This window comes from Magnolia sinica, chromosome 4 (assembly GCF_029962835.1).
Source record: "Magnolia sinica isolate HGM2019 chromosome 4, MsV1, whole genome shotgun sequence".
Lineage (NCBI taxonomy): Eukaryota > Viridiplantae > Streptophyta > Magnoliopsida > Magnoliales > Magnoliaceae > Magnolia > Magnolia sinica.
The window spans coordinates 48,573,958-48,587,414 of record NC_080576.1 but is presented as its reverse complement, the minus strand read 5'-3'; the positions used below and the strand labels follow the sequence as shown (position 1 = coordinate 48,587,414).

General features: G+C 40.5%; 1 protein-coding gene across 3 annotated transcripts in view; it reads left to right on the top strand.

Annotated features, from left to right (window-relative positions):
* The first annotated feature begins 350 nt into the window (after nt 1–350).
* Nucleotides 351–13,457, top strand: part of LOC131243089 (histidine--tRNA ligase, chloroplastic/mitochondrial) — a 64,078-nt gene continuing 50,971 nt past the window's right edge. The window contains exons 1-5 of one of the 3 annotated variants that reach the window (XM_058242180.1): nt 351–737; nt 1,013–1,167; nt 1,931–2,026; nt 5,170–5,258; nt 5,528–5,657. In XM_058242180.1, coding sequence (XP_058098163.1) covers nt 560–737; nt 1,013–1,167; nt 1,931–2,026; nt 5,170–5,258; nt 5,528–5,657 — 648 coding nt within the window. In that variant the 5' untranslated portion in view covers nt 351–559. The remainder of the gene's footprint in view (nt 738–1,012; nt 1,168–1,930; nt 2,027–5,169; nt 5,259–5,527; nt 5,658–13,457) is intronic. The other 2 variants (XM_058242179.1, XM_058242178.1) reach the window with 2 other exon arrangements.

Here is a 13,457-nt window from a genome sequence, read left to right as displayed (position 1 = left end):
CATACTGTTATTTTGGTTTCCCTCAATCCAAGTCTACGTAACATTATTAACAGATTCAATGGCAAATAAAGATTACGGTGGACCTCAGGAAGCTTTTAATTATAGGTGTTGAATGACCACTGTTTCCTGAGGTGTGGTCCACCTGATATTTGTATCTGCTTCATTTTTGGGACCTTGCCCTGAAATAAGCCGTTAAAACGGATCGGCGGCGGGGATGTACAATGCGTAAATCGAGGTGGGTGCTACGTTTAGAGCGGCGCTCACCTGGCTGGATCTGGGGTCGGATCCGGGGACGAAGCTACTCTGCTTTCCCTAAATGGGCCACACGTCCGCTGGAACACAGACGGCCGGTGATCTTTCCAACCGGTCATTCTTCCAGCAGATTGAGTGGATTGGCCCGATTTATGGGCAGCACATATCCACGGTGAATGATTGGCCCCAAAATCTCACACGCTTGTAACGCTAACACGCGTGCTTGGATTCACACTACAAAGCTGGCGCGAGTTGCTGCTGCGCCATATTCGTCTTTTCAGAGAGAGAGAGAGAGAGATTGAAAAGCATGCCCCCACCTAATGCAGCTTCGGTCCTCAACATTCTCCCTCCTCGTTTCAAGCCCTTCTCTAAATCCCTCCTTTATTCCTTCTCCGTCCCTCGAAATCGCACTTCTATCTCTCTCCTTCGCTGCTTCTCTCTCTATCAAAATCCCATCCAAAGCCCTTCTTCCCCTCCACCACGAGGTAATTAATAAAAAATAAAAAATAAAAGAAGAAGAAGAAGAAAAAGATAGGATATTGATATCTACACCCACACAGTTTGACATCCTGGCCCTTCTCTTCTACTTTTGGTAATACAATAGCACAACAAGTATCACTGTCAGTGGAAAGGCTGGTTGTAAATACTAAAAAGAGCCTCCCCAGAAAAATTCGGCTCTTTCATTATTATTTTATAAAATCCTTCTCTTTTCGCTCGTCTGAAATGTATTATTGATTTGGGGGGCGCTGTTTCACTGCAGCAGAGAAAGCCCTAGGCCGGTCAGGAGCTCTATCCCCATCTCCCTCTGCAGTCGAAAATCCGACAGTTGTCGATGTCAATCCTCCGAGGGGGACGAGGGATTTCCCTCCGGAGGAGATGCGCCTCCAAAGCTGGCTCTTTCAGAACTTCAGAGAGGTAAGCAATGCCACTATTGGAACGCGTTTGGATGCACCATTAGACTTGAATTGCAGTTATTCTATCATAGTAAAGTGGGAATAACTAAACTGCAATTTCCTTCCTTAGCATTTGTTTTGAGACTATCTGCTCTGAATTGTGAATATGCTGGTTTCAGTTTGGATTTGACCCGAACTGAAATTTGAGGGCTACTTTCTCACTGTGAATAGTATTTTCTTTGTTTCCTTTTCTGAATTCATCTTTGATTAAACTGAATTTTCGCAATTCTGTTTGCATGTGCATCCAAACGCTGCCTAAATGTCAATTCCAGTTTGGAGATTCCCTGTTTCATTTTTTTGAGGGAGTTAGACAGCACTATCCTAAGACAAGTATATAGCATTCTCTACATGTGCTTCCAACTTCTCTGGATTGCTAATCTGGTGGGTGCTGCTGTAGGGTGAATGATGCCCAGGGGAATGTCATATCCATCTGGCCATTGTTCTATGAATGGAAGTCGAAATGAAAATATAACTGATGGTCCTTGTGCAATTTTAAACATTATACCCATCGAATGGCTGGGATTGTTGGATGGAGGGGATTTTTTATCTGCTGTCCATCCATGGTGGGTCCGCCTTGATGGACATTCTTGATCATTTGGAATATGGGCCAAAAATTTATACAGATTACTTGCCCTGTTAATGCCATTGATTTGAGATAAGCATATAGAATTACTCTCTTTTTTATTTCTGTTTTGAAATCTGTTTTAATGTCCTCTTCTTGAAAGGTTTCACGGTTGTTTGCATTCGAAGAGGTTGATTTTCCAGTCCTTGAATCTGAAGCACTATTTGTTAGAAAAGCAGGGGATGAGATCACAGAACAGGTAGGCATTATCATTGTTATTGTTTGAAATGATTGATCTTTTAATAGATGATCATTGATCCTGTTATAATTTCTGCACTGTGATACTTCTCCACCTTTTTAAATGTTATAGTTGGCAAGAATCTTCTCATCTAGAATCTTTCAAATGTTGTGATTGCTTCCTGTTCTTCAACTAAATTACTAGCCTTAAGCAGCAATTCAAACTCTTCTAAATATGTTGCCTTTGGATTCTTGACTTAACAGAAAGCAATAATCAATTCAATAAACGACGATGGCTTGGGCTGTGGACAAAAAGTTACAGCGATTGATAAGTGAAGACATTGTTGAAGGATCAACATGGAACTATATGTACTGGCTTATGATCAGCAGACATTCTCCACCAAGAATGTATGAAAAATAGAAAAAGCAATTTAAATAACAAGAATGACTAAAATCAGGATATAGATTTCATCACATGTATTATGTATATGGACAGCTTCTCACCTCTAAAAAAAAAAAGAAGACTGCGTCTCACTACCTAGCATTTAACACTAATCTGGTCGAGCACTGCATCAAATGATTATGAGAAGTCACTTCCCAAGTGAAAGAGAATTAATACTGAGTGAAAATACCTAACTTGGTCCCATATTGGTGTGGAACTCATTTCATCATGACCAAAAACAATACAACTTGGACAATATTTAAAACCATGCTCCAAACTGGGACCAACTATGGAACACAATTGAGTCAAACACCCAGCCTGATTAGGTTTTGTTGGACTTCAGCGCATGTGTTTCACCCACTGTGCGATGTTATAATCCCAACTTTTAATTCCCACTTCTACCGTCTCCAATTGTAATTTGAGCACGTCATTCTCAATTGATGTTTAAGTGACAAAATCACTTCATCTTGGTTTATTGGAGGGGTAACTCATGAAGATTCTGTGGGAAGTTAGCCCTTTTGCTATTATTTGGAGTATATGGAAAGAAGGGAATAATTGGATCTTTCTTGATGAGATGGGTTCACTTGTGCAAAGTATTTGAGGAGGCATGGCCCTAATCTTTTCATGATCAAAGGATTTTGGGTCTTGGGTGGACTCCGTCATCTTTGACATCACTACTCCTTGGACTTAACCCCTTGTCGGCACTTGGAAATTGGAATCTCAACTACGGTGGTTTCTTTAGGAGAGATCAGTCCTATAGATGATTAAAAAAAAGAAGAAAAGAAAAAAGAAAAAGAGAACAGGCATATTTAGTCTCCCATGTGTGGCATTATCTGTGGTTGGAATGGCTTTACTCATTCTTGTTTCTCTTGCCTGTTTGGTGCATCCAACCTAGTGGAGGTTGAGCCCAAGGAACCTAATACTCGCTGCTGCCTACTATCTTTTCCAGCCCCACTTAATCAATGAAGGGTTCTCTAAAGATGTTCTCTAGTGGGCCAAAATGGAGAACTCATAACCTTTTAGGTCGGGCTTCAATTTTGGCAAGTTTAGGGAGCTATCCTCTAGGTTAAGCTGACAATAGTGTTTTAAATAGCGGTAGTGTGTCGCATAGTGTTCAACCCTTCGTATCATGTAGTGTAAGCTACACGATACTTCTATTTTTAATTTAAAAATATGAAAAATAGGATAAATAGTAAGAAAAAAAATATAAAAATGCTTAAAAGATGATTCATTTTTTCAACTATAAGTATGTTCAAACAAGTTATTAATTATCATTTATCAAAAAGCCAATCCACATATAAACCAAATCAAATCATTATCCCATCAATAACTTTTTAAGCAAACCACTTCAATTAATAGTGTCTAATTGAAACCACAAGTTGCAACTTGCAAGTATGAAAAAAAATTAAAATCCCACAGGTTGAGAATATTAAGTATAAAATACAAAATACAAAATACAATTATCATTAGTAAAAAAGTAACGTACGCTACATACGTGACATGTACACTACATGCGCTATATGACGCTACATATGCTACGCATATGCTATGACCCCAATAGCGTACGCTACAGGGGATTTACACTATTTGATAATGCCACATAGCATTGTAGCTATGCTATGCTACGGACGCTATTCAAAACTCTGTCTGACTGCTTTCCTATAATGTTGGTGCTACTGTTGGGGTCCACTGTGATGTATGCTTGACATCCAATCTGATCATGCTTTCCTCCCATGTCTTGTCTGGAGCTCAAAAAATCAGGCCAATCCAAAACTCAGGTGGGCCACACCACAGGGAACTGTTAAGGTGGGACACCCAGCATTAAGACCTTCCAGATTGTTTGTAGAGCCCTCCATAGTGTATATATATCATCCAATCCATTCATTAGGTGCGCTCCACCAGGACGAAGGTACACTCCAAGAATCATGCCATTCCAAAACTCAGGTGGGCGACACAACATCAATTTATAGAGGTTCTAGGCATGATTTTATGTTGTATGCTTTGGGGTGGCTGACTTGAGTTCTGGATTGACCTGATTTTTGGGCTCTAGGGTGAACATGGTGGGGCACATATGATGGATGGAGTGGATGTCATGCATACATTACAGCAGAGCCCACACAGCTCAACAATATAGGACTCTATATCTCATGGACATTTGGTGCATGGGCCATCCATGGTGATGCCTATCTTATAAATGGTTCAATCACTGAACCAGGGGTCCTATTTTTGTATGACTGAAAACCTGTAATGATTTTCCGAAGTCTTGGCCCCAGTATTTTGTAATACTTCTTGTGGAAAAAAACTCTAGACAGAAGGAAGAACTTGATTTTTTCCATTCACATGGCAATATGTAAGCAAGCAACAAAACTCCTAAAATGCCATAGTGGTAAAAAGAAGTTGATTTTTTCCACTCACTTGGGGGGTTTTTGGTTCTTGCCATGTTGGATTTTAGGAAATGTGTGGAAGTCAAATTACTTCAAATGCTATTGTTATGGTTTTGCTGAGTGGAAGGCATAATTTTTGCAGTAACTTATATGGAACTTGTTCCATGGTGGATTTTAGGAGATCTGTGTGAAGATTGCATCATTTTTGCAGTCTAAATGCTGATATCATGATGTTTTCTGACTGAAAAAATGCATTGTTTCTGTAGTATAACTGTTGCATGCGATTGCTGTGAATGTGTCTCTCATACTATTTGACCTAATTCTACTTGTTTTTTTCAGTTGTACAGTTTCGAGGATAAGGGAGGCCGTCGTGTTGCCTTGAGGCCTGAGCTTACTCCGTCTCTCGCCCGGCTTGTGATACAAAAGGGGTATCCAACTACTGTTCCTGTTCTAATTCTTTGAGTTTTAGTGTGGACCCAACTAAAAGATTCCTTCCAATGCTCATATATTTTTAGCTGTTCTATTTTTTCTGCCATTCAGAAAGACTTTTTTCTCTGTTGTCTTTCTCATTTCTTGCTGATATCTCTATAACTTTTAGATCTTTATTTCTTTACCACTTGCTGAATGCTACAGCCACTTTGGTGCAAGACTATTCAGATTCAGAAGTTGACAATTTTTTATTTTTTTTTTGGTTCAGGAAGTCCGTTTCTCTTCCATTAAAATGGTTTGCTATAGGACAGTGCTGGCGTTATGAGCGGACAACGAGAGGACGGCGCCGGGAGCACTATCAATGGAATATGGATATTATTGGTGTTTCTGGGGTTCTGGTATGTTCCACTGGAACTTTCTTGCATTGCTTGCTTTACATGGATGTTCTGTTTTATGTACAAGTACTATAGTACATGAGTTTCTTTTATAATGCACAAGGTTCATACTGGCGTAAAAGTTGTGAATTTGGAGCTGAACTATGCTTTAGGTATTTAACATTTCATGCTGAAAGGGTATTCAATAGTACTCTTTCTTGAGGAAACCTGAAACTTTGCTACTTACATCTCTTCTTTGCAGCAGCTTTAGCAACCTTGAATCATTCTTCTCATTGTCATTTATCTGGTATTTTCGTCAATTGTTGGAATTTATCTGTTGAAAACTTACTGCAGAGGAATAGTGTGATATCTGCTTTGAATCTATGCATTTCTTTTCATTTTAGGAACTAGAACTATTAAATAGTGTTGTTTAGAACATAGTTCGCTAACCCAGACTTCGACTTAGATTTCGAGTGTCACCGGGCGGGGTTGGCTAGGGACTTCGCAGGTTGACTAGGAGGGTCTAGAAATTATTTTTATTATATTATTTATTACAAAATATATAAATATAACATAAAATTCAAGAAAACTCTTAGAAAAGAAAAGAAAAAAAAATCAAAATTTGTGTGGTGCCACTCTGTCCATCAGTTATTCCTGACCACATTGGGCAGGAGCCAAAATATCAGGTAGATCTGAAACTCCAATGGGCCACACCACATGAAACAATGTGAAGGGTGATGGCCACCATTGAAACCTCACGGGGTCTCTCTGTCATGCTTATATGCCATCCAGCCCATTCATAGGGTGAGTCCCACTAGGATGAAGGGAAAACACAGTTATCCAAAACTTTAGTGGGGCCAAGAAGGATTCAATAATGAGCGCCCTGTCCCCCTGTATCCTATGGTGTAGCCCACTTGAGTTTTCATTTTGCATGATTTTTGGCCTCATATCCTTACATGAGTAGGAAAAATTGACAAACAGAGTGGATGTTACATAGACATCACGGTGATTCCCACACAACTTTCGTTGTGCAAGCTTTTGGCCTCAATTGATGACTCGGGATCAAGTGGGTGCTGCCACCCACTGGGGCTCACTTGCTGAGATGCTTTGACTATTTGAATGGTCCGTGTTCTTATTAGTACAATGAATAAGATTTGCTCTCATTTTACTGCTTCAATGCTGATCCTAACCTTTGATTTTTAGAGTTGAGTTTCAGCCATTGAAAATTTGCTCGTCATCATTCTAAATTAATCTACAGGTATTTTGAGGATGTTAAAGGAGTAGAGAATGGTTTGATGATTGTAGTGTGAAGAAAAGAGGAGAAGAGTGAGAGAGAAGAAGAAGAAAGAGGAGAGTTTTGGGAAAGATGTTGTGTTAGGCTCAACGCGTCCTAACACACAATATTTTATTATAATGGAGCATATCATACACCGCAAGAGAAGAGGAAAGTGTGCACATGCACTAACATTAAAAAAACTATACTCTAACATTCTCTATACTCCCCCTCAAGTTGGAGTATAGATGTTGATCATGCCCAACTTGTCACGAACATGATGAAGAGCATCTCGACTCAAAGACTTTGTAAGAACATCAGCAAATTGATCCTCGGATTGAACAAAAGGGGTGACGATTTCCTTAGAATCAACTTTCTCCTAGATAAAGTGACAGTCGACCTCAATATGCTTGGTTTGCTCATGGAAAACTGGTTTACGAGTAATTTGGATGGCCGCTTGGTTGTCACAATGAAGAGAAATATGATTCGAAGGAGGATAGCCAACTTCTTCAAGAAGGTTGTGAAGTCACACGAGCTTACATGTCGCATGAGCCATAGCACGATCTTCTGCTTCAGCTGAGGACTGAGCAATAACCGGTTGCTTCTTGCTCTTTCATGTTATAAGATTGCCACCTAGGAAGGTACAGAAGCCGGATGTAGAGTGGCGAATCATAAGTACTACCTGCACAATCAGCATCGGAATAGCCAGAAAGATGAATATGACCATGCAATTGAAAGTAGAGATAATGCAGGTGCATTTTCACACTGGGCTCGAGTGGAGTAGCCTGTGGGATGCAGGGGCACACTCGGGGTGGGCAGCCCGTGTGAGGCGGTACCCATGTGATTTGGGGCCCACGAGGGGGTTCGACCGAGGTCTTAACCCATGAGATGTGGGGCCTGAGCTATGAGATAAATGGATTGATTCGCCATGCTCTAACAGTTCGAGCTTTTAGAGCAAGTGGTTAATTGTCTTGCATTAGGAGGCCAAGACCCGGGGCTGATTTTAGATACCGAAGTACGCGGTAGACAGCCGTGAGATGGGAGGTACGGGGAACTTGCATGAATTGATTAACAACGCCCACCGCAAATGAGAGATCTGGGCGAGTAATAGTCAGGTAAATGAGCCGGCCTACAAGTCGTCGATACATCCCAGGATCAGTAAGGAGAATACTATCATCTGGTTGAAGCTTCTGTGAAGTATCCATGGGAGTGGTAGCGGGATTGCACCCTAACATGCCGGTATCCATGAAAAGATCGAGCACATATTTTCGTTGTGACAAGACCAATCCGGATGAGGAGTGACTAACTTCAATTTTGAGGAAGTAGCGAAGAGGACCAAGATCTTTGATCTCAAACTTGGTCTTAAAAAATTCTTTGACCTCCCCCATTCCAACAGAATTATTACCGGACAGAACAATATCATCCACAGACAATGAGAACTATGATGCCCGTCGATCAATGACATATAAAGAGAGAATGATTAGTATGACTACGAACAAAGCCGAACTCCAAGAGAGCCTTACTGAATTTTTTGAACCATGCTCATGGGGATTGTTTGAGTCCATAAAGAGCCTTCTTCAACCGACATACAAGCGCATGGTTGTGGGAAGCAATAAAGCCAGGAGGTTGATGCATGTAGATTTTCTCTATAGGATCTCTATGGAGAAATGCATTCTTAACATTAAGTTGAAACAAGGGCCATGATAAATTGACGGCCAAGGAGAACACAACGCGAATTGAATTAAGCTTAGCCACCGAAGAGAATGTCTTGAAGTAATCTACACTATGAGTCTGTGTGTAACCCTTAGCAACAAGATAGGCTTTATAGCGATCAATGGAGCCGTATGGAAGAAACTTTATCGTATAAACCCATTGACATCCAACAGGTTTATGCCCTAAAGGAAGTGACACAAGGTCCTAAGTATGATTCTTCTCAAGAACAGACTTTTCTTCTATCATCACCTTCGTCCAGTCAGGACTTTGAAGAGCATGTGAGAGAGACCGAGGAATAGTCTGTGATGAAAGGGAAGTTGCAAACAACTGAAAAGACGGTAAAAGATGATCATATGAAATGAAATTATTAATGGGGTGTTGAGTACAAGATCGTGACCCTTTGCGGAAGGCAATGGGGAGATCCAAACTCGAGGTAGGAGAGTCACTTGAGTCAACATCCAAAATGAGCAGAAGGGTGGATGGCTGAGCATGTGAAGATTTATCTTGATGATGATACACCCGCAGAGGCTTAGGGTCACCCAAATCACACACAGGATGCTGAACGGAGGAGAGAGGAGTTTCCTTGTGATCACTAATGGAAAGAGTCATACTCCCCCTAACTCGCAAGAGGAACATAGATGGATCGGCCTGGAGTTAAGACAAAAGAAATATTCTCAAAGAATGTTACATCGGCAGAGACATATTTCTTGCAAGTCAATGGGTCAAAACATTTATAATATTTCTGACTCTTAAGTATATCCTAAGAAAACACATTTAATTGCCCTGGGGCTAAGTTTATCATTACTTCCATCCAAAATTTGAACAAAGCATGTGCAACCAAGAACTTTAGGTGGTAGAGGAAATGGATTATCATGAGGATACAATATAGTAAATGAAGATTTGTAAGACAGGATACGTGAGGGTATACGATTAGTAAGAAAAGTAGTAGTTAGAAGAACATCACCCCAAAAATGTTTAAGTAGGTGCATAATAAAGAAGAAGGACGCGGGCAACTTCAAGAAGATGACGATTCTTTTGTTCTGCGATACCATTTTGTTGAGGTGTGCGAGCACACGATGTCTTAGCCAAAATACAATGTTCTTGCACGAAGGACAGAAAGGCAGTAGACATGTATTCCCCCCCATTATCAGAGTGGAGGGTTTTGATGAAACATTGAAATTGAGTGCACGCTTCATGATAAAACACTTTAAATGCATTAAACACTTCACTTTTAGATTTTAAAAGATAAATCGAAGTCATACGTGAATAATCATCAATAAAGGTAACAAAATATCTAAATCCAAAAGTGGAGGTAGCCAGATCTGGTTCCTAGACATCCGAGTGAACTAGAACAAAAGGTTGAGATTTCCTCCCAGAAGATCTAGGAGGAAACATAACACGATGATGTTTAGACAATTCACAAATATCACAGCATAACGGTTTAATGACAGATAAGGAGAAACGAAATTCTCAATCTAGCTATGGATGAGTGGCCTAAGCGGCAGTGCCACTGTGTCATGGATTCTCGACCCAGAGAAAGGGTACTAGAAGCGGCAACGGGTGTATCATCGAGAAGATAAATGCCTCCTCACTCATGCCTCTCACCAATCACTCTCTTCGTCTGTAGGTCCTAGAACAAACGATAAGAAGGGAAGAAGGTAATGGAACAAACGATAAGAAGGGAAGAGCTAACAGACAATAAGTTTAATGAAAAATGAGGAACATGCAAGACTGAGGACAAAGACAAGGAAGAAGAAAGAGCATTATATGCATCCTGAGATTTACTAGTCATATGGGAGGAAGCTCTAGAGTCTATGATCCATGAGGTATGAGAGGATGACGCAAGAAGAGTAGTACCTAACTGAGCCGAAGTTGTGTGAGATGGCTCAGGAATATCACGAACGTGAAGTCGCATAAGGGCATTATATGCATCCCGAGAAATGATGAGAGACTTCCCTGAAGTAAACTGCTCAGCTGTCGGGGTGGAAGACTCTCTCAGGAGAAACAGTGGATGCAGTAGAAGCAGCGGCATACATTGGACGACCATGGATTTGCCAACAATAATCAACAGTGTAATTAGTTCTGCCACAATGCAAACAAATACGAGAACCGTCACGTCCTCGTCCACGTCCACCACGACTACGAAGATTACGACCGCCACGACTGCGATTTCCCTCGCGGCCCCTACCACGACCACCATAACCAGAAATGCGCCCTGAACTCAAGATGGTACCTGAAGGCCAAGAGAGGACTAATCGCCAGCAAGATGTGCCTAACGCTCTGGTGACACAAATGAATGAGAAGGAAGAGCAGAGACAGTAACACGTTGACACATGACATAGACTGTAGTCAATAGAGGAAGAGAATCTTGCATAATAACCTGATCTCGAACATGAAGATAATCGGAATTCTACCCAACTAGGAACTGCATGATACGAGTATCATCCTGCTGCTTATGGGTATGTTCATGATCCTCTTTACATTTGGAAGGAAGGGGTTGATACAAGTCCAACTCATCCTGTATGCGCCGAAGCGTCGAATAGTAATCTTTTAATGATCTTGAGTTTTGTTGGAATCGACCAATTTCTTGAATAAGCTGGAATACCCGTGAAAAATTCTGAGACTCCGGGAACATATCATGAAGTGTATCCCAAATGCCTTTAGCCGAAGATAAAAACATCATTGAGTGGCTAATCGAGGAATACATATTATTTAACAACTATGCAATAACTTGATAATTATTTTTTGTCCAAGACTTGTAGGTAGCATCTGTAGAGCTTGGAGGATCATCTAAAATATACAACCTCTCACGAGCTTCTAAGAACACTTTTACAGATTGTGCCCATTGAAGATAGTTGTCACTATTCAAGTTAGTGGAGGTAATCTGTAAGGGGTTGGATTTAAGAGACCCTATGTTAAGAGATGAGGGCCCTTTGTCAACCATAGGAGACTCCAAGTAAGAAGGATTGATTCAAAAAACTTTATCTCACTCAATCCTTTTAGGGAATAAGAGATAAACCTCAAACAAATAGCAATCATCCAAAATAACACGAAACCCAGTAAAAAAAGGCACATCTGAGTGAAAAACAGCCCAACCGCACGTCCATTTGAGGTTAAAACCCTCTCAAACATGGATCTTAGGTAAAAAATCCGCCATGAGTAGTTTGGGAGGAAGATTTCAGTCCATCTTGAGCAAAGAAACCAAAGAAAAGCTTTCCGATTTGAGGTAGATCAAAGAAAAATGGAAGATGGGCCCGATTTTTGAATTTCTCTATTTCGCCCAAAACACCATGAAAGGAGGTCCCGAAAATTTTGAAAAAATCATGAAAAATCTTCTAAAATCAAGATCTATCGAACCCCTAAACTTTTGGCTCAAATGGAGTCTATGCGTCCGTACAACGCTAACATCAGCAAGGTAACGTGTCGCCTCTCAACCTGTTGGATGTGGAATGCCTAGATTTATGCTTTGATACCAAGTAGAGAATTGTTTGATGATTGTAGTGTGAAGAAAAGAGGAGAAGAGTGAGAGAGAAGAAGAAAGATGAGAGTTTTGGGAAAGATGTTGTGTTAGGCTCAACACGCCCTAACACAATATTTTATTATAATAGAGCATATAGTACACCGCAGGAGAAGAGGAAAGTGTGCACATGCACTTACATTAAAAAAACTATACGCTAACATTCTCTATAAAAGGTTATGGCTGTGGGCCTACGACCTACTTGGATTTGGTTATGGGCCTACGACCCACTTATTTTTTAGTGTTTTTAGTCTTTGGACATACCAGTCATTGTATTTAATGTAGTAGGGGCAATTTTGTGAAGAACTCTCCAGATTAGAGAAAAGATCTCCTCGTATAATTGATATGCACGAGAAATAATTTGTTTCGAGAAGTACATTCTTATCACAGTGTCCCATACATCTTTTGTTGTGTTTAAGAACACTAGATTAGAGCTTACTTTAGATTCCATACTATTCCACAACCACGATCGAATCTATGCATCCTCTCGCATCAATTGTTTGTATTTAGGGTCAGATTCCACCGGTTTAAGATCCACGAGGAATTGATCTTTTTCGTGGGTTACGAGGAATACCTCGATAGACTTGGCCCTTAGAAGATAATTATTCCCATTCAACTTTATAGAGGTTATTGACGCATTGAAGGAGGGTCTTTGCAATTCCCCAAGAGATGAGAAACTACCAACCACACTTTTACTGTTAAGAAAAAAACTACCAACCACACTTTTGGGGTCCATTGACATTCCACAATTAACTTACTTTAAGGCCAAGAAGAACGATGATCTTATAGGAAGATCCACACATAACTACACGTTCAAAACCACATAATACAAAGATTTCTGGTCTAGACTAACTTTAATCCATGCAAAAAACATTCCCACATTGCGTACGACTTAAGGGTAAGAATCTTCAATAAAAAAACTGCATCTTCACAATGCAACTAACATAAACGAACAACTTTAAGCATTACCTTGTAAAAAATCAGCATGCCTTCATTATCTGACAAGGCATCTACACTCGTGAGCATTTCCTTCTACTCGAAGAATGACACATAAAACATCTTTTCCGCACAAAAAGAACAACAAAGTGCTTTCCCTTAATGATGAGGATATCCGAGCAACATACCAGAGGAGGGTTGAACCAGTCTCCTTATGGTTAGACGACCATTACATGGGGCCCACTTAGCCCAATTCACATTTCTAGTCACATTGAAGACCCCACGTGCGTGTTCATGCATATTTGAAGACCGCATATTAGGAAGATGTATGTGGGCTACATATAGGAGCTTGATGGACACATTGGATTGTTGGATCGAGTGGACA